This window comes from Sebastes fasciatus, chromosome 13 (genome assembly GCF_043250625.1).
Source record: "Sebastes fasciatus isolate fSebFas1 chromosome 13, fSebFas1.pri, whole genome shotgun sequence".
Lineage (NCBI taxonomy): Eukaryota > Metazoa > Chordata > Actinopteri > Perciformes > Sebastidae > Sebastes > Sebastes fasciatus.
This window is the reverse complement of record NC_133807.1, coordinates 11,385,864-11,405,444: the sequence shown is the minus strand read 5'-3', so window position 1 is coordinate 11,405,444 and position 19,581 is coordinate 11,385,864. Positions and strand designations below refer to the sequence as shown.

Below are 19,581 nucleotides of genomic sequence, written 5' to 3'. Positions count from 1 at the left end.
TTATAATCTCTTTGCAGCTAACTCTCTTACTCTTATGGACCAGGTGAGGTGCAGTCTAAACCGCTGGATGTCATTAGGCCTACCACTGTCAGTTGCAGGTCGTATTAATTCCATACAGATGAATATCCTCCTGAAATGTACTTATCTATTCAGATTCAGATTCAGATTCAGACATTTTTATTGATCCCAAGAAGGGCAATTCATTTACAGCTTACCCATCATAAACACACGGACAACATCCAAAAGGTTATGTCAAGCACACATCAATAAAACTGACAAAGAGAGGTCAGTGAAGGACAGCAGATAAGTTAATACAATATAATAATAAAATGGATAAAAAGAGAAAACAAATAGATAATAGACATTGTTACATGATTTATCATAAAAGTCTCACATGAAATGACTACCGTCTGAGTTTAATAACCTGATAGCAGAAGTAAGAAAAGAGTTGAAGTAACGGTTAGTTCTCCTCAGAGGTAACTGATAACGGCGGCCTGAAGGCATCAATGAGAAGTCAGGAGACAGAACATGAAGAGGTTGGCCGATAATATTCTTTGCCTTCTTTACCACCTGATTCTCCCAGAGGGAACACAGGTCTCTTTGTTGGACTCCAGTAATCTTGGAGCAAACCTTAACAATGCTTTACAGGCTGTTCTTGTCCTTAATGGTTAAGCCACTGAACCAACAAATAAAAGAAAAGGTTAAAAGACTTTCGATAAAAGAACAATAAAAGTTACTTAAGATCCTCTCACTGACATTAAAAGAGTTCAGCTTCCTCAACAAAGACTTTCTGTTGACCTCGTTTGACGATAGACTCCGTATTAATATGAAGCCTAAGTTTACAATCAAACACAGTTCCAAGGTATTTATACGACTCCTCAATCTGAACATCTTCACCGTGTATGAGACTAACTTTGTGTTCAGTATTGTGTCTGAAGTCAATGATCATTTCCCTTGTTTTGGAAACATTGAGGTGAAGATAATTATCATCGCACCATTTAACAATCTCAGGTAATGCAGGACCATGATCAGACTCTGAGCCTTGAAGTAAAGATAAGAGGACAGTGTCATCAGAAAACTTAACAAGAAGCCTGTTCTCCTGAGAAGACCTGCAGCCGTCGGTGTACATGATAAATAGGAGGGGTGACAACACACCACCCTGAGGTGAACCTGTGTTTTATACGGATATTTTGGACATTTGTCCATTCACGAAAACCTGCTGGACCTTCACAGTAAGAACATTTAGAATCAGCATGAGAAGCTGGTCTGGGAGATTAAAATAAGAGGCAAGTCTCTCATTCAAGATGTGAGGCTGCATTTTGTTAAAAGCAGAGGAAAAGTCTGCAAATAAAAGTCTTGCATGAGCTCCAGGTTTTTCTAGATGCTTATACACAGTGTCCAGTGTAAAAAGTTTAGCATCCTCCACGCCTTTGTCTGGCTGATAAGCAAATAGCAGGGGAACGAGTTTTCCATTAATAGAAGACACAATAATATCCTTTCAGTGTAAAATAAATGAAGCAGTATTATTTCATCCTTTAACTGGAACCGTAAGCCGCTTTGACTTTCAATGAAAACACTCCAATACTAAAAAAAAAGGGAGGAGGGATGTCAACTCCAAACCTTTTGGTGTATTACTGGCTGCTAACAGATGCCCAATTCTGCCCCGGCTCTACGAGGACCCAGGAGCAGATACACTATCTTGGTACACACTTGAGTCCCTTTCATGTATCAAAATCTGGTTAGAGGTTAGACATCACTTTGGCTGGACTCTTTTCTCCTTAAAATCTCCAATTCATTGAAATCCCTAAATTAAACCCTCTCTGCTGGACAAAACCTTTGTTGACTGGCACAACATGGCCTTTAAGTCATTTGCTGATCTCCATTCCGAAATTTTTTGTTTTATTTTGCGATCTCTGTGAAAAATTTAAATGATCTAAAAACTATTTCTTTCGCTACTTACAAATTTGAGAATTCGTGCACAAAATGCTCCTTCAGGTCCCTGCTGTACCCTCTGTGATTGTATTTTAGAGCACACTTCATCTCTTAATGGCATAATTTCTATCATATGTAATAAGCCTATACAGAAGATACATTTCAGTCTTATGTCTTTTAAAGCTGACTGGGAAACATTTCAGATAGTCTTTAGCATTGTACTTTATTCAGATTAGATCCTGATGGGCAGGTTGGCACTTTGCATGTCAGCCTCTGCCATCAGTGTATGAATGTGTGTGTGAATGGGTGAATGCTGACATGTAGTGTAAAGCGCTTTGAGTGGTTGAAATGCAATATAAAACACTACACTGTAGTCACTGGACAAATTAAAAACTGTCAAAACTGTTTCCTGAGGTGAGCTCTGCATGCAACCACTGAAAATCAACCCCAACCAGCCAGTCATGCTCACATGTTCTGGTCATGCAGCAAATTCTCCTGTCTCGGTAGAACAGTTCATTCATGCCCCCTGCTGGCTATTTTTGGTGTCTCGTCTCCTACACTTTCCCTCTCAAAAGCAGAGGCAGATTGTATTGCCTCCAGCTGTCCAGTGCTCCTCAAACTGACTAAACCACCCTTCTTTACTCCCCTTGTCTTACATCTCCTGTGGGATGTAAGAATCATTATTCAGACTACAGGAGAAGCTTGAAACTCCTGTAGTCTGAGCCCAGCTTAACCTTGTTATTATGAGTCTTTATTGAATACAACTTTAACCACCATTTATTTGTGTACACAAAGTTATTTTACAACCATTTTTGTTTTGTTTTTTTAATTAATTATACATTTTATAATATTATTTTTTTTATATTTATTTGTTTATTTATTACAGTCATTATTTGTTGTTGTCTTATTGTTTTTGAAAAAACTATCATCAGGAGCAGTTTAAATTAAAACCAAAAACTTGAGACTGAATCAACGTCTCTGTCCTTTTTTGGACTAACTTTGGTAAATACTTTATGCCTTTCTAAAAAAACAAAACATGAACTGTTGTTGCAGCTCTTGCTCTGCAAATAACAAGTGTTCAGAGTTGACAGCAGTATGTGCTTGGCAGTGTTTGAGTAGAGTGCATTCTAAATGTTACTTAAGTAAAAGTACAAAAGTATTAGCATCAAAATATACTTAAAGTACCGAAAGTAAAAGTCCTCATCATGCAGAATAATATATATTATAGGATTGTATTTATTGATACTTTAATGTTGCAGCTGGTAAATGTGGAGCTACTTTATATACTTAATAATACATCAAAATGTATTAGTTGGTTTATTATTTGTATTGAGAATCTGAATCTTCATAGTATTTAATAAAATGTAATTAATACTGTCAAATAAGTGTAGTAGAGTAAAAAGTAAAATATTTGCTTCTGAGATGTAGTGGAGTAAAAGTATAAAGTTACATAAAATGGAAATACTCAAGTAAAGTACAAGTACTTCAAACTTGTACTTAAGTACACTACTTGAGTAAATGGCATTGACACCACTTCTGATTTACAGGTAATGTGCATGCAGAGTTTCTCAGCTCCATAGAGCAAATTCAATGACTTCCCTCCAATATCCAGCTATGCACTTAAACATTCTTTGTAACATACTTACATTGAGATTATTCTGGTTCAAGGTTAAGAATGTCTCTAGATGTTTTATTTATGTTGTTATTAGTTCAGATCATTTCAGTGACTTCAGTGTGTTTTCCTCTTCTGTCTGTTTGCAGGTCTGCAGTCAGGATTTGTCACTCTGCCCCGCCTCTCTCGCCTTGACAGACAGTTTCAGGATGGAGACGTCCGGAAAGGGTCTCTACCAGACAGCGGTGGCTTCATGCTGACACGTTCAGACTCCCTCACCTCGTTCACTGTAGACCTTGGCCCCTCCCTTATGACTGAGGTACTGAACTTGATTGACAACCCCAGCTGCCTCCAGATGTCCAATCACAGCCAGGCAGCAGGTGAGGAAGGAGAAGGAGAGGAAGAGGAAGAAGAGGACGACAGCTCACTAACAGAGACGCCTGTGCAGAGCCCTGGGGCGACTTCACCCAACCCTTCCATGGGTAGTGGGTCATTCAGCAGGAACATGAACAACAGGGGGCGCTCTGGTAGCTCCAACTGGGCAGAGCAAGAGGAGGAGAGGAGGTCACTGAGGACGCCGGATGAGTGCACTGGGTCTCCTCTGAGAGCCGAGCCTGCGATTGAGGCAGAAAGGTTCCAGAGGGCAGCTGACGTGCTGTCTCGCCATTACGGTGGCGGGTCCTTTACACAGGGAAGGAGGATGAGCAACGACACCACCTCGCCTGCTTTTTCCCAAAGCCGTAAAACACCGTGTGCCTTTTCTGAAGAGGAGGAAGAGATCAAAGTCTAGATGCTGAAAGTCTTTCTGGAAAAAAAAAGCAGTGACTTCATTGATCCAATAAAACCGCAGAAACCGTCCAGTGACCTGAGTTCTGGGTTCAAGCCAGAGAGGCTGAACAGTGTGATATTCTGTTGTTCCTCCACACAAACATTCCTCCTCTTCTAACATGCAGCCACATGAGGGCGTCATTGACTAACTACCACATCCCGTTCTGTATTCAGTTTCTTCAGGATGGATGCTTGATGCTGATCTTGACCCTGGATGATTTGATAGATTATTTAAACTTTTCTAAAGATAGAAGTCATTGAGTGAGTTTAACACCACAAAATGGATTATTTTCAACACAAACTATTAATAATGACTTTTTAGTTTTAACAAAGATTTAAAAGTCAGTGAAATATATCCCACCTGCATTAATCATACTCACAACAGTTGACTGAATATACTGTATATACACTGTACATAATCACTCACTACATAATCATGATGTTCAACAGCAAAATATATTTTACATAAATACAGATGTTCAGGTTCAAAGGTCCGAGGCGTCAAGCTGAACCTGATATTTGATGAACAAAGATTTATAACCACCGTGATAATTGTGAATAAATGAACTGTAATCAGGAATAATGGTGTGATAAAAACTAAGATAGTTGTACAATTACAGCTGATATTCCCCTGAAGGTTATGTGATCACTGCACCTGTAACATGTATATAGTACTGTTTATCAAGCTTTTATCAGTTTTTTTTTATCAAAAATGATATGGCTGATGTAATAAAGGCCTGCTCCGAAATGTCTGCTATTTTTTTTTTTTTAAAGTTAAATCTATATTAAAGTTCCTCAAACAACTGTTAAAGGTAACTTTTGTGTTTTTCAACCTGGAACCTATTTTTCCATGTTTTTGTGTCAAAGTGACAAATGGGGACGAAAACTTTTTTTTTTTCAAACGCTGTAAAACTGTAGATGCTTTTGAAATCTAGACACGCTTGTTATGAGTATGGTGACAAACCCAGTATGCTCTGGTTCACCAAGTCCTCTGTATCTCCATTAATCTCAGACATTAATGTCAGTAATGGACTCACTCGTGACCCTCAAGAAATAAATCAGGCATTTTACGTTTCACTTTATTCCTCTGAAGAAAGTTTTAACCCTGAAGATCTCCATGGGTTTTTAAAAAATTGTTCCTGCACCTAAGGTCAGTGCTATTGATAAAGTGGAAATTTTGGACAGCCCAATACATAAGAATAGATCAACAAAGCAATCATAGGTATGCAGAGTGGATAAAGCCCCGGTAAGGACGGTTTTCCCATCGAATTCTATAAAAAGCTTTCTGTAAATGTAGAACGGCGTCTTTTAAGTTTGTACCATGAATCGCTTGAGACTGGAATCCTTCCACAAACATTGCGTGAAGCCCAGATCTCTTTATTACTTAAGAAAGAAAAAGATCTATATTGCTGTATTCTTATCGACCAATTTCACTCTTAAACGTGGATGTGAAGATTCTCGCCCTTCATTTAGAAACTATACTGCCTGATATTATATATATATAATATATTATATTATATTATATTATTGTCGAAGTGTCCTTGAGTGAGACACTAAACCCCAAGTTGCTCCCTGGGTGCTTTACAGCAGCTCACTGCCCCTAAATGCTTAGGATGGGTTAAATCCAGAGGTCAAATTTCATGTATGTAGCTGTATGTATATGACAAAATGTCATAAAGTTTAAGTTTCAAGTTTAAAGTATATATAAATATAAATATATCTTCTGACCAAACTGGTATTATCAAAAATATATTTTACAGTACAGTACTTGAGAAAATGACATGTACTTAGTTACATTCCACCACTGCTGATTTACATGTAATGTGCATGCAGAGTTTCTCAGCTCCATAGAGCTGTGAATAAACATACATTGTTAGAGAGGCTACTACATTTTGTTGTGTTCAGTGTTGACAGTTATTTGTGCTTTGACTGTTTCCACCATGAACCTATACACCACTTTCCCTGAAGTCACGTGGTTTCGGGTAAATCATGTGTTGAGGCAGTCTTACTTTCACTTTCACGTTTGTCATCACTGATTTACAAGTCATGTGCATGCGGAGCTCTCAGCTCCGTAACCCTATCACACCACACCAGATGTTTTTAAGAGCAGGAAGGAGGGGTTTGTGAGGGGCAGACCCAGAATCAGTTCTCTATTGGAGACAGGATAACTTTCTGTCAAAGCAGCCTCATCCACACAGACCAGGCAGAGCTAAAGAGACACGGAACAAAAGGTGAGTTTAAACTATGTACTGTTTTGTGTCCATACTTAAAATCTGAGCATGTAGAGTTTTTATAACAACTTCAGTTTGATGTAGTGATATTTCTTGATAAGTCTTTGCTGCGTGTGGAAGACGTTTTTTTAAGAGTGCTTGCACACAAACACACACACACACACACACACACACACACATACACCCCTAAAACCTTAAAACCTTAAAGGCAGGGTTGACGATATTATCCAGTATACACTATTTGTTATATTAGTTGAAATGGTCTTTACACCCTGACAACGATCCATTACTTATGAGCTCTGAAAAATGGACCGGAAAAGAGCTGTTTACCAATCACTGTCCTCTTGGAAAGAACCAATCAGATGCCTCCCTGCCTCCCTGCTCGTGCTCTACCCTTGGCGTGCACCAGCCTGAACTCAAAGCGCGTCGCCGCCACAAGTTTACTGGAGAATGGAAGAGAAAACTCATCCAAAAGCAGCACTGCCGCGGTTACTTGTCATGAGGTAGCGTTGTTGAGTTGAGGTCCTCTCTCCACTCTATGTGTGTGTGAAGTAGTTCCGATGCGGCGCTGCTCGTGCATGTGTGTGTGTTGGGGCGTTGCCTTGGAAGGAGCCCCGAGGAGGAGGAGGGGGGGTTAGACGGAGCTCCTGAGGCGATGCTACTTTCAAATGATGTTAGCTTTCCAACATCGTTGACCCTATCTTCAACTTTAAAACAAGTTTTAACCATCAAACTATTTCTTTGAAGTAGCTAGTGGGGACCGGGCAACATGTCCTCACAATATGAAAACCACTACACATAGACTTGTGTGTGTGTGTGTATATATATATTATTCATACATTTTACTGTATATATATATAATATATATAATATTATGACATAATTGTGTGTGTATATATATATACATACATACACACATATACATACATATATAATATATATAAATATATGTGTATACTGTATATATATATTATATACATACATATATATAATATAAGTATGTATGTACATGTGTATGTATGTATATATATATACACACACACACACAATTAAGTCATAATATTACGAGAAAAAAAAGTTGTGATATTTCAAGAATAATAGAAAAGGTTGCTATAAATCATACGTGCATGTTTTATCATTTCCATAGAGTATTACAGTTATATTGATTTGTACAAAGTTCACTGCAGCGTGACGTCTTTCCTCTGACCTGCAGCTCTGTGTCGCTGTCTCTGCTTCCCCCTCCCTTATACACACACCTTTGCTCTGTTAGATTCTGGCGGCCTTTCACGTCATCATGACTGAGCTTTAGTTAAATTAACTTTATTTCTAAAATGATGACTTTTTTTCTTTAAATTCATGACTTTATCCTCATTTTTACAACATTTTTCTCAAAATATTCTGACTTTATTCTCGAAATCTCAAAGAACACAGATATGTGGGATATAATTTGAATGTGCAGAACGTTTTTGAACATGAGCAGAAATATTGCTTAAACACATATATGAACTGTTAAAGTCCAGGGGTTTATAAATTAATTAAAATTAATTTATCATTGATGTGAATAGGTGCCACATGTAGGCTACATTTAAAGAGGTTACTTCCCCCCAAAAAAGACATAAAAGAGGATGGAAGTGTAAATCATACCTATGTGTGTGTTGACTCAAGTTGATCTTCTGTACAGGAGAATAAATATTTGAAAGTAATACAGAATGCCTGAGAGCCTGACTGCATTATATTACATTATATTTTGAATTGTCACCTGCCGCCTGAATTTTGTGTTTTTTGCCGGAGTAAAGATAATTCCACAATTTATGGTGGAATGGGGTGTTTCAATGTTACTTGGTAAAGATAATACTATGATTTCCCTCCATTAGTCATTTTCAAAAAAATACTTGTCATGTTCGCTCATCATGTAATTATATTTATGACTAAATATAAAGAAATTAATGCAGGAAAAAATGCAATATCTGCAACATTCCACCAGCAGCAAAATCATCAGGATGTTCCACAAAATGTTTAATGTGCAAGATTTAGTGCTTTTATTTATCCTCTCAAATAATTAGCTCAATGAGCGTGAATGGTAATGTGCCTTTGCAGTAATAGTGTATGTTGTATTTGTCTCAATGGTTTCGTCATAGGCCTACAGCACGACTCTGTAAAGATGAAGAGCAGATAAAATGGATGAAGACAACGATGACAACACAGCAGCAGGAGGAGGACTGTCTGTAACCAAGTCTGTACCATCTGTAGCCAGCGAGACAGGTAATATTTGAAACAAGAATTGATGTACAGTAACATTCATTTTATAGATTATGTTTCAGTTGAGTTTCAAACACTGAGGAAGTATTAAAACATATCAAACTCATCATGTGAATGTGAGAATTAATTATATACTTTTATTTTGTCATTGAGTTTGTGTGAACTCCGTATAACTTTAACAATGCTGCTTCATTGATTACTGCAGTGTTACATAGTGATGTTGTTTTCTGTTTATTTTATTTCAGTGATACCTGAACTCACACTTGTGTTAATTGGTGACGCAAATTCTATTGAGATTGGATCAAAAAACATCTTAATTGACCATGACGAGCAAACAAATGTGGAGCAGTTTTCAACCAAACTGTATGATTTGTGTGGTCGGCACATCTCTGTCATTAACATGCTTGGTCTACAAAATATTGACAAATTCCCATTGAATCAGGAAATCCATGCCTTTCTCTTACTGGTACCGCATGGTCTACATAGCAGCCATTACAGTTCAGGAGTGCAGTGGTTAGAAAAAGCTTTTGGGAAAGAATTACTTGCTTATGTAATGACAGTTGTGACTCATGAGTCAGATGAAAAATGTGAAGGTGCATTGACCGACCTGAACGCCAACAGCAGTTTTGTTGAAAAAAGATATCACACATGTACAAAAAGTATGATGGATGAAAGAGAGATAATAGCTCTGCTGGAAAAAATAGACGTCATGGTCTCTGAAAATGGTCACCACGGCTACAGTGGAGTGATGTGTGGTGAAAATAGAGGGAAGAAAGAACACCTGGACCACAGATCCCACAAAGAAGAGAGGATCAATACCTCAGTGTTTCAGCAAAATCAAACAAGTGAGGTTTTAATCCTGAATGTGCATTCACAGATTACACCTATGGAAGAACCTGACAAAATCTAGATTTAATAAATGACCGGATATTTAAATAATAATAAAAAATAAATCTACTCTACTACTCTACTCTAAATTTTCCCTTTTATTTATTTATTTATTTTTAACTTTTAAATGTATTCATTTTTTATTTATTTTTATCTTAACTTTACTTTTCAATGTATTTACTAATTATTAAATTGTATTTATTTATTTATTTGTGGATTATTTTCCCTTTGCATTTCCATCCCATTTATTTCCCCTGACTTATTTATTTATGTATTCTTTTCTTTCTACATTTCTTCATGCATTTCTTTTTTATTATGCAAATTAGAAGACTGTCATTCAACGTGGGTCATGGGGTCAACTTTTCACCTATTGGTTGATCGAGATGTCAGAGCATAAATTGACTATAGAGTGCTGCAGTGATGACGTATTTTTGTTGGCCAACCAGGATAATAGCATCGCCTTGGGTTCCCTTGACAAAAAGCCAATGGGATTTTTCCATTGGGTTTTGGATTATTGCTGAAAATAAGCTCTGCAGCAAACACACATTTAAAATACTTACACGTTTTGTTCCGTAAAATAATCTTCACAAATGAACACCACTTTTATGATTTTTGAAGTGTGAATGCAATCGCCAGGAGTAAAAAGCTAACGTTAGGCTATAAAGGAACTACAGCATGTTCGCATGAGCGCGAGTTTACACAACGAGGCTGTAAATCTGGACGAGTTGGCGTGATGATGTTTTGTAGTCTCATTTAGCCACTGCTGTTAGCGTCCGCCTTTTCTAAGACACACAAAAAAAAATGTAAAAAAAATGTAAAAAAAACGTATTTCAGGCATCTTACTAAAAACCCATTAAAAAAAACCATTGACTTCCAGACGAGGGAACCATTTCCGGGTTTTAGTACTCATTCCTGTAGAACTCTATATGCTAGCTAACTAACTAACGCTGTCTGCTCCAACTCCAGTCTTCATTCCTGCTGCTGCTCCGACTGCTATCCGTGTGCAAACGATAACTATCATATAATTGATCTATGCACTCTGACCCCATGACACATGTTGAATGACAGCCACCTCATTTGCATAATGAAGCAGAAATGCATATGAAATGTATAAAGAAAAGAATACAGAAATATATAAGTTTGGATGAATAAATATGGGGGAAAATGCAAAGGGAAAATCATGCAGAACTAAATAAATAAGTAAATACAAATATACATAAATGAATACATACAATTTAATAATTAATAAATACATCTAAAATAAAAGAATAAATACAAAAATAAATAGATTTAAAAGTTGATAAAATAAATAAATAATCAGGAAAATTAAATACAAGAGTATATAGGGGAATTAGTACAAAGTTAAATTAAAAAAGAAATATCAATTCATGTCACATTTTATCAATTAATGAATGTCTACATTTATTTTTTATATTTTTGCTACATTTACTGGCATATTTATTTATTTATCGACTCATTTATTTACTTTTGATTTTGGCAGGTTCTGTCCTCCATATGCACCTATACTGCTTCATAAAGATAATGCAGACAGAACTTAAATTAGAAATACATCAAAGCTTTGATTTTGAATCTTTTAAAGCAAGCAGATATTTGAGCATGAGAGTATAGTAGTAATAATTGTTCTGAAACATAAAAAACAATAGCTTTAGGTTAATAGGTTTTAATGCACAAATCTTGATTCTCCAGTTGAATAAATAAAAATCAATCATTCATTTCTGGGGAAACAACACTTTTTTAAATACCTATTTAGTGATCAATGTTGCTGAACAGGGTGGTTCCAAGGTTTGCTTACAGGATGTGAAAGATTGAATGAGACATAATCTATTATGAAAACCAAGTAACCTTTTTTAACTTTACCTAAATGGTTTGGGGTGTCTTTATATTACCAATCATGTCAGATTAATTCATTAGGTTATGAGGACCCTGTACAATTTATAGGCGTCATCCTGCAACTGTCAAGTCTCTAATATCACAGTACAACCAAAAACACATAAAAATCAATCTCATCGCATAACTTACCAAAAATGTCTTTGTAAAGTCATACAACCCAACGTGCAAAAAGACAAGAAAAACTAAACAAACAAAATTTCTAGATTATTTTAATATTTTCTTTTTGCAGTAAAACTTCAATGTCTTTCTCTGAACTGAAGAGGGTGATATTATGTAAAATATTATGTTATTATGACAGATATTATGTAAAATCATTTGCAGAAATAAATGGAATTTAACACAGACACATTGCAAATACAATGAAAGTAAGATGGTTAACTAATAGTGTTATTTCTAAACCTTGATCTTGTGCAATCTGCTTTTTTCTTTCATTATGCTGCAGTAGAAGATATGGAGGTGGATGCAGCTGAAATCAAGGTATGCTCAATAGGGCTCATGGTTATAGAACAGCATGCGTTTTCTAAAACTACCCATATTTATTTGAAATTTGGAAATGAGCATATTGTTTTACCTTGCTTTTATATTTTTTGTATTCCTTTATTGAATTGGTGCACCACTGTGTGTTACTGAGTGATGGTATATTTATCTTGTTGCTGTTTTCAATTATTACTGAAAACATTCTTAATCTCAAATGCTCTAACCAGGTGAACTACTTTAAAGGTTATATAAAATCCCATGTTTTCTTAGTGCGACTCACAGAAGACTGGTGACAGCACAGGGGGAAAGTCTGAAATCAAGTCTGTATCATCTGCAACCAAGAAGAAAGGTAACATTTTAAGGAATATTTTAATGTAAGATAACCCCAAACTGTCAAAAATAGAGCTAATTATAGCTTTCAACATTCAGAAATGACTTGCAATGAACATTAGAAAAACATATTGGTTGATCAGTCCCTCTGGTTCATTGCTGTCCTTCAGGTACCTTAGATATGGATACGAGTGGGAACATGGATAAGGTAAGAAACTCCAAATTCACAAGATCTTAAAGACTATTTACTTTATATCTCATTGTGTGACATTATAATTTTCTACATACAGTACATGTTTATTTACTTATTTACAGCAGTCAGTGGAGATTTCTGAAGAGATCAACAAGAAGAAACAATATCAAAGAGAAGCTGAAACACTGCTTGGCAGACTTCACCTTCAAGACAAACGTCAAAAGAAGTTGTCACCAGCAGATTTTCTTAAAGTAGGTCCACCTGTGAAACAGGATCATGACACATCTGAGAAAGATCTCGCTCTTACTTTTCTTCAGAGGTTGATGATGTTAGACTACAGAGCCAGATATATTCCTGTAAAACAAGACAGTCCTGAGGTGAGCCATTCAAATCCTGTTCCAGTGTTTGACACCTTTGACACAGATGACGATGACTTGGATGCTCTTTTTAACGCCAGTGTAGAGTTTGACCAATCAAAACTCAATACTCATGTGCATCCAATGGATGTTCAAATGGCAGTATTTCACTGCTCAGACAGCTTCTTTAAGCAGAACATGATTACAAAGCTATCACAATGTCAGTACGCCTTACCTTTTCTTGTTCCTGACCCAGTCACAATGGATATTGGCTGTCCTCTGTGGACATTCAGACAAATAAGAAAAACATGGAAGATAACTGAAATCAAAGACAATTCAAACATTGTCACCATGAAGAGTATGCCCATCTGCAAAGCTGAGACACCCATGGTGTCATTTCTCCGCCTGGGTTCACTATCTCTGTCTAAATCTCAGCTGATGAACTCTTTGATCAACGACCGTCACAACACCTTCTTCCACAGAAACTGCCCAGGTAGCACCAAGTCTCGACATCTGATGGATGGTGTGGCAGAGATTGCCTGGTACTGCCCTGCTGGAAAACCCAATGATGCCTTCAATGACTGCATTGCCTTCTGTAATCTTCATGGTGATGCTCTGTCGATTGAGAAACAGCGTGACATACTGACTGACAGATCTTCAGTCAATGTTGTTCTTGTACCAACTCTGGAAAGAGGTAAACAAAGTACTGCAGTTATCTCAGCCCTTCTCAAGTCCCCAAAGCCTCTCATTATTCTCATTGCTGATAACGATTGTGGTGCTGTTCCGATCAAAGAGGGAAAATACAAAGTGGGTCTGAAGGACAGAAGCCATTCGGATGTTTCTGAAGAACTGAGAAAAATCATTGGAAAAGGTTTGTCTGGACCACATGCATCCTTCCAGCTTGAAACCATGACTGAGGTCTCTGGAATCAGAGTAGATGAAGATGATGAAGCCTGTCAAAAAGGAAAATCTGCTGCTATGAAAGTAGTGAACTTGCTTCAGGGGATGGATGTTTCAAAGATCAAAGATACATTTCTGCCTTGTCAAGGCCAACTGTGGCATGAGTGGTGCAAAATAAACAAAGAACTGTATCACCTGAAAGGACACATTGAGAAGGAGAAATGTGAAAAGCATCAGAAATTAAACCAAATACGACAAAAACAACACACTGCTTCCTGCAGTAAACCGATGAAGTTGTTCATTGAAAGCCTCTCATCTTTGCCATCAACAGACAAAGTCTATTTCCTGAAATGGACTCAGGTCTTAATAGATGCCCTCTCCACAGACGATCTCTCTTCAATTCTCCAAAACTATGATGAAAAGTGGACTGAAGTCTTGGCTTTGAAGAAGAAGCATGACAAATCTGATCTGTTAAAAAGAAAGCAAATTGAGCTTGATGAAATATCAACAAAACTACAGTCAGCAACTTTTGGCTTGGAGCACATCTTTAGAGAAATGGGACAGATCTATGAAGCCCATGCATCTCTGCAGAAACAAACAAAGATGGTACAGACTGACTGGTCTAAATACCCAGAGCTGGCTGCAGAGTTGATGATATCAGGACACCCAATGGAGCTGATGGATGGTGATGCAGGTCACGTACCTTTAACATGGATCTCTAGTCTTTTAGATGAAGTCATCAAGAAACTGGGCGACAAGAGAGTTTTTGTTTTGTCAGTTTTGGGCGTACAGAGCAGTGGAAAATCAACAATGCTGAATGCCATGTTTGGGTTACAGTTTGCAGTGAGTGCTGGCAGGTGCACCAAGGGGGCCTTCATGCAGCTGGTCAAAGTGTCAGAGGAGATCAAGAAAGACTTTCAGTTTGACTACATCCTAGTGGTGGACACGGAAGGACTGCGTGCTCTTGAGTTGGAAGGTAACGCTACTCTTCAGCACGACAATGAACTGGCAACATTTGTTGTTGGTCTGGGAAACATGACACTGATCAACATCTTTGGAGAGAATCCAGCTGAGATGCAAGATGTTCTGCAGATTGTTGTTCAGGCTTTCATGAGGATGAAGAAAATCAAACTTTCTCCAAGTTGTGTGTTCGTTCATCAGAATGTTACAGATATTGCAGCTGCAGAGAAAAACATGGACGGAAAGAGACGGCTGCAAGAAAAACTGGACAAGATGGCCTCACTAGCAGCCAAAGAGGAGGTTTGTGATGCTGAGTGCTTCAGTGACGTCATTGCATTTGATGTGCAGAAAGATGTGAAATACTTTGCCCAGCTATGGGAGGGAAGTCCACCTATGGCTCCTCCAAATCCAGGTTATAGTGAGAGCGTCCAAGAGCTGAAGACCATCATCCTCTCTAAAGCTTCACAGTCTGCTGGGATTACTCTCTCACAGTTCAAAAGCAAAATCCAGGACCTGTGGAAAGCCCTGATGAACGAACAGTTTGTTTTCAGTTTCAAAAACACACTTGAAATTGCAGTATACAGAAAACTTGAGATCCAATACGCGAACTGGACCTGGGATCTGAGGAGCAACATGTTGACCATTGAGAATGGGCTTCATACCCAAATTGAAAATGGAAAACTTGACAAGGTCGAGTTCAATTATCTTCATAAAGAAATCAGGAAAACCTATGGAGAAATCACAAAAGCAATGACAACATACTTTGATGATGACAGAGACAAAGAAATGTTGGTTCAGTGGCGAGGACGATTCGAAAGCAAAATCAAGGAGTTTCAGGATGAGCAAGTGAGAGCAGTTAAAAGAAGACTGGATGAAGTCATCCAGCAGAAGAACGCTTGTAAAAAGCTAGATGATAAGAAGGCAGAGTTTGAGAACAAGCTGCTACAAAAGAGCAAAGAGCTCGCTCATCAGTTAAAGGACAAGGCAAAAGATGAAGAGCAACTTAAAAAGCACTTCAACTCTGTTTGGAGTAGCTTGGTTTGTGAACTAACTGCAGGTATAAAACCTATTGAGGACATCAACTATGAACAAGATCAGTCAATTATCCTTCAGGAGATTGGGTTTGAATGGTCTCTCATAGCTGAATGTGAAAGCAGTGGCAGATTCAAAAAAATATCAGAGGTTGGAGATTACGTTCATTATGTATCTCTCACCAAGCACCAAGATCTGAGTAACACAGAAAAAGGTATTCTTGACCGTTGTTCAGAAACCTGGACAAAAGCAAAATATACCTTTAAGGGGTATTTTCAGTATGAAGAACAGCAACTGATCAGATCCTTCATTGAAGGTGTTGAAAAACAGTCCCTTGATGCAATCAAGAGCAAACCTGTAGCTACAAGAGGCTACAAATCAACTTTCTTGCAGGAAGTGGCCAACCATGTGAAAGAAAAGGTGACTGAATTTGAATCAAAGGGGAAATATGCTCTGAAGAAGGAGTTTACAGTTGATGTCATACTGTATGTGTTTCACAGAGCAGGAAGATGGCTTTCAGAGTCCCACAAGAAATTCAAAGAGAACAACGATGCACTTGCTTATGTAGAAAGCAAGAAAATGCAATATTACAACATTTTCAGAAGCTTCTGCAAAGGAAACTCGTCTGCTGTTGTGCTTGGAGAACTGATCTGTGAGAACCTGAAGAGTTCCACTGTTGAGGCCGTCTGTAACAAGACTGCCATTGATCTCGCTGGAGAGATGAGGTGCAGTTTCCCAGCATTCAGTGGGAACAGGCTGAACTTGGAGAAACACGTGTTGAAGTCGCTCGCAGAAAAAGAGGACTTTGATGGTTTTATCACGTACATCCGACACCCAAGGAGCCAAGCGGAGGAATTTATAAGAGAGGAAGTACAGAAATACATCTTCACAGACAGCACAGATAAAGCACGGAACATACTCCAGAAAAATGTTGACGACATCAAAAATCTTGTGAGTCAAGCTTTGTTTGATGCAACAGAGAAAGTCGGAATCCAGGGAGGAGACCCAGACATGTGGATGGAGGAATTTTCCAGTTTGCTAAACGATACGCTAACATTCGACACCATCTGTTGTCAAAACTTCAGTGACATAAACAGATTTGACTTTCTTAAAGAAGAGATAGAGAAAGGTCTTGAATCCGTCATGATGGAAGTGAGCAAACTCTCATGGAATAAAATGGAGGAATTCAGGATGAAGCCTGATCAAATCCTCATTGATCAGCTGTGTAACAGCTGCTGGGTAACTTGTCCATTCTGTGCAGCTGTTTGTACCAACACACTAGAAAATCACAGTCCTGATGACCACAGCGTACCTTTTCATCGATCTTCTGCAGCCAATGGTATGTACTGGAAAAACACAAAAGATCTGTGTGTTGATTTCTGCACAACAAATGTTGCAAGTGATCGAGTTTTTTACCTTGGTCATGAGTCCGAAGAGTTCTTTCCCTTCAAACAGTACCGAACTGCTGGCCCACTTTATGCTAACTGGAGAATTACCCCTGATGAGTCTAAGCTGAAATATTGGACATGGTTTGTGTGTCGATTTGAGAAGCAACTGGAAGACCACTATAAGTTAAAATTCCAGGGCGAAGGAGAAATTCCCAGCGAGTGGAAAAAACACACTAAGGAAGAAGCTATTCAAAGTCTGGATGAAATGTACAATCTGTGAGTGAGCCAACACAACCACAACCCAGCTAATGGCTGATAGTTGTTTTCACGTGGTTATTCATTCATCAGATTCCTGTAAAGCAACATTCACAGACTTTTGTTAATTTTATCATGGACAGGTGAATTTGTCTGAGTGATCCATGTGGACAGTCAATGAATCATTACAAACTACACGCGATTAGACAGGCACACAAAAATTCAACACTTCAAACAAGAGTGCACAAGAAAAATATCGACCTGGAGAATTTAGTCAGTCATAAAATCTTTAATGCATTAATAATCATTTCAAGTGCATTGTTTAATGAGGATTTCTGTAAATGAAAATTATTTCCATGAAGGTAAAGCAGAGAGAAAAAGAGGACTGATTAAATTGTTGCATTTCTTATTAAATCACAATGTCGAATTAGAAGTTCTGAATTTCAATGAACATGGAAAGAGTTGTGAGAGGGTGAGAGACAAATGTCAGAAATGATCAAGTTTTGAACTAATAACTAATGGAAGACATATTTCTTTGTTAACCTGTATTATTTCTAAAAATCTAATCTGAAAATCGTGTCGAACAAGAATTGTATTTTTGCATGGTGCATGTCTTGTTTATGAATTGTGTTAAGATGTTCATGTGCTTGCAGCTGCTGAAACATAATGAAGTACAGTGTAAACAGCTTATAGTGATCATGGTTACAGCGATCAACCGCTTATATAGACTTTACTCCCATGATGCTTTGCCTCGCGGTAACCCGTCAGCTTTAGGCTGTCTACTTGAGGCTGGTGCTTTGTGCACATTAAAGACATGACAGGAAAAAGAAAGCAATTTTCTCTCAATGAAAAACATAGTCTCCACGAAGCTTAAATGACAAACCGCTGAAAATGAGCCAACGAAACTTGATGTTCCTCAGGCTACCTTGTGTAGTCTACTCAAACAACGGGAACACAGTCATGGCTGCCATAGATGGAGACAGAAAACAAATGTGCACGTAAGCATCTGTGGTTGGAGCCGCGTTTGAATCAGCTGAACTGTATTTTGAAACAGTCAATAAAATTCAGTAAATAGCGAAGCTCTCCATTTCATAATGTAATAAAGATACAAATGTCAATTAGATGGTAATCTGCATGAGAAATAAAGAAAAAAAACAGTTCTAATAATCATATTCTTATATTGATCAGTTTGACAGATGTGGCCACTTTAAGAGGTTTCCACTGTATATGCATAATGAAGTAAAACCTAAGAGTGATTGTTGTGATACTGTAATGATATCATGTAAGGATTAAAGTCTGGAGATTTAGGCTAGATGCTTCTATTAATAAGCATGTACCTGTTTGTAACAAAGAATGATATTCAAGTATAAGTTGCAATGTAACCAATGTAAATGTTTTTTGCTTGCCACGACGGTCTGTACATGTGAAATTGAATCATGTTAAAGAACATGTCAAACATAGCTAATGAAGGATGCTTTATGTTTCTGTATTATTTGAAGTGTTAAACTGTGTTATGTTAATCTCATTTCAATCAATCTGTTATTATAGCCACACAAGTGTGAGTTTTATTGTTTTTATTTAGAATCTCACTGATTCCTTACTATTACAATATCCATATGTGATGTAAACAACGTACTGTAATTCGTTGAGAAGAAATCTGTTGAGGTTAATGTGTCATGTTATAATAAAAATAACATAATATCTAGTGAAAAACCAGGTTTCTTCATGTTTCTGAAATGAGTCTCAATTTACACCTTTAAACCTGCCATAGACCATAGTGCATTATGCCTTACACTGTAGTGTATTTTCTCATAATTAAGATTTTTTCATAGTATCATTAGATCCTATAAATCCAAAAACAGCAAAAAAAAAATCTGCTAACATGGGGAATCACCTTTGACTGTATGAATACAATATTATTCAATGATTATTGTAAAATATGGGAAATTTGAGAAAAGTACTTTTAAAACCTTTAAAGGATCAGTGTGTAAGATTTAGGGGGATCTATTGGCAGAAATGGAATATAATC

At 37.4% G+C, this 19,581-nt stretch overlaps 2 protein-coding genes across 2 annotated transcripts; both read left to right on the top strand.

The window, feature by feature from the left end:
• The first annotated feature begins 34 nt into the window (after positions 1–34).
• On the top strand, positions 35–4,587 carry LOC141781530 (uncharacterized). The gene is made up of 2 exons (XM_074657352.1): positions 35–43; positions 3,666–4,587. The coding sequence occupies exons 1-2, from the start codon at positions 35–37 to the stop codon at positions 4,332–4,334; spliced, it is 678 nt and encodes a 225-aa protein (XP_074513453.1). The 3' UTR covers positions 4,335–4,587.
• A 4,140-nt stretch (positions 4,588–8,727) lies between these two features.
• Positions 8,728–19,581, top strand: LOC141780293 (interferon-induced very large GTPase 1-like). The gene is made up of 5 exons (XM_074655454.1): positions 8,728–8,865; positions 12,104–12,138; positions 12,409–12,487; positions 12,639–12,676; positions 12,784–19,581. The coding sequence occupies exons 1-5, from the start codon at positions 8,781–8,783 to the stop codon at positions 17,575–17,577; spliced, it is 5,031 nt and encodes a 1,676-aa protein (XP_074511555.1). The 5' UTR covers positions 8,728–8,780; the 3' UTR covers positions 17,578–19,581.

Bases quoted from the DNA above. Each gene is read 5' to 3' on its own strand.
- LOC141780293 (XM_074655454.1), top strand. From the start codon at position 8,781: ATGGATGAAGACAACGATGACAACACAGCAGCAGGAGGAGGACTGTCT. The intron at 8,866-12,103 runs GTAATATTTGAA...ATTATGCTGCAG, and splicing joins ATCTGTAGCCAGCGAGACAG to TAGAAGATATGGAGGTGGAT. The intron at 12,488-12,638 runs GTAACATTTTAA...GCTGTCCTTCAG, and splicing joins ATCTGCAACCAAGAAGAAAG to GTACCTTAGATATGGATACG.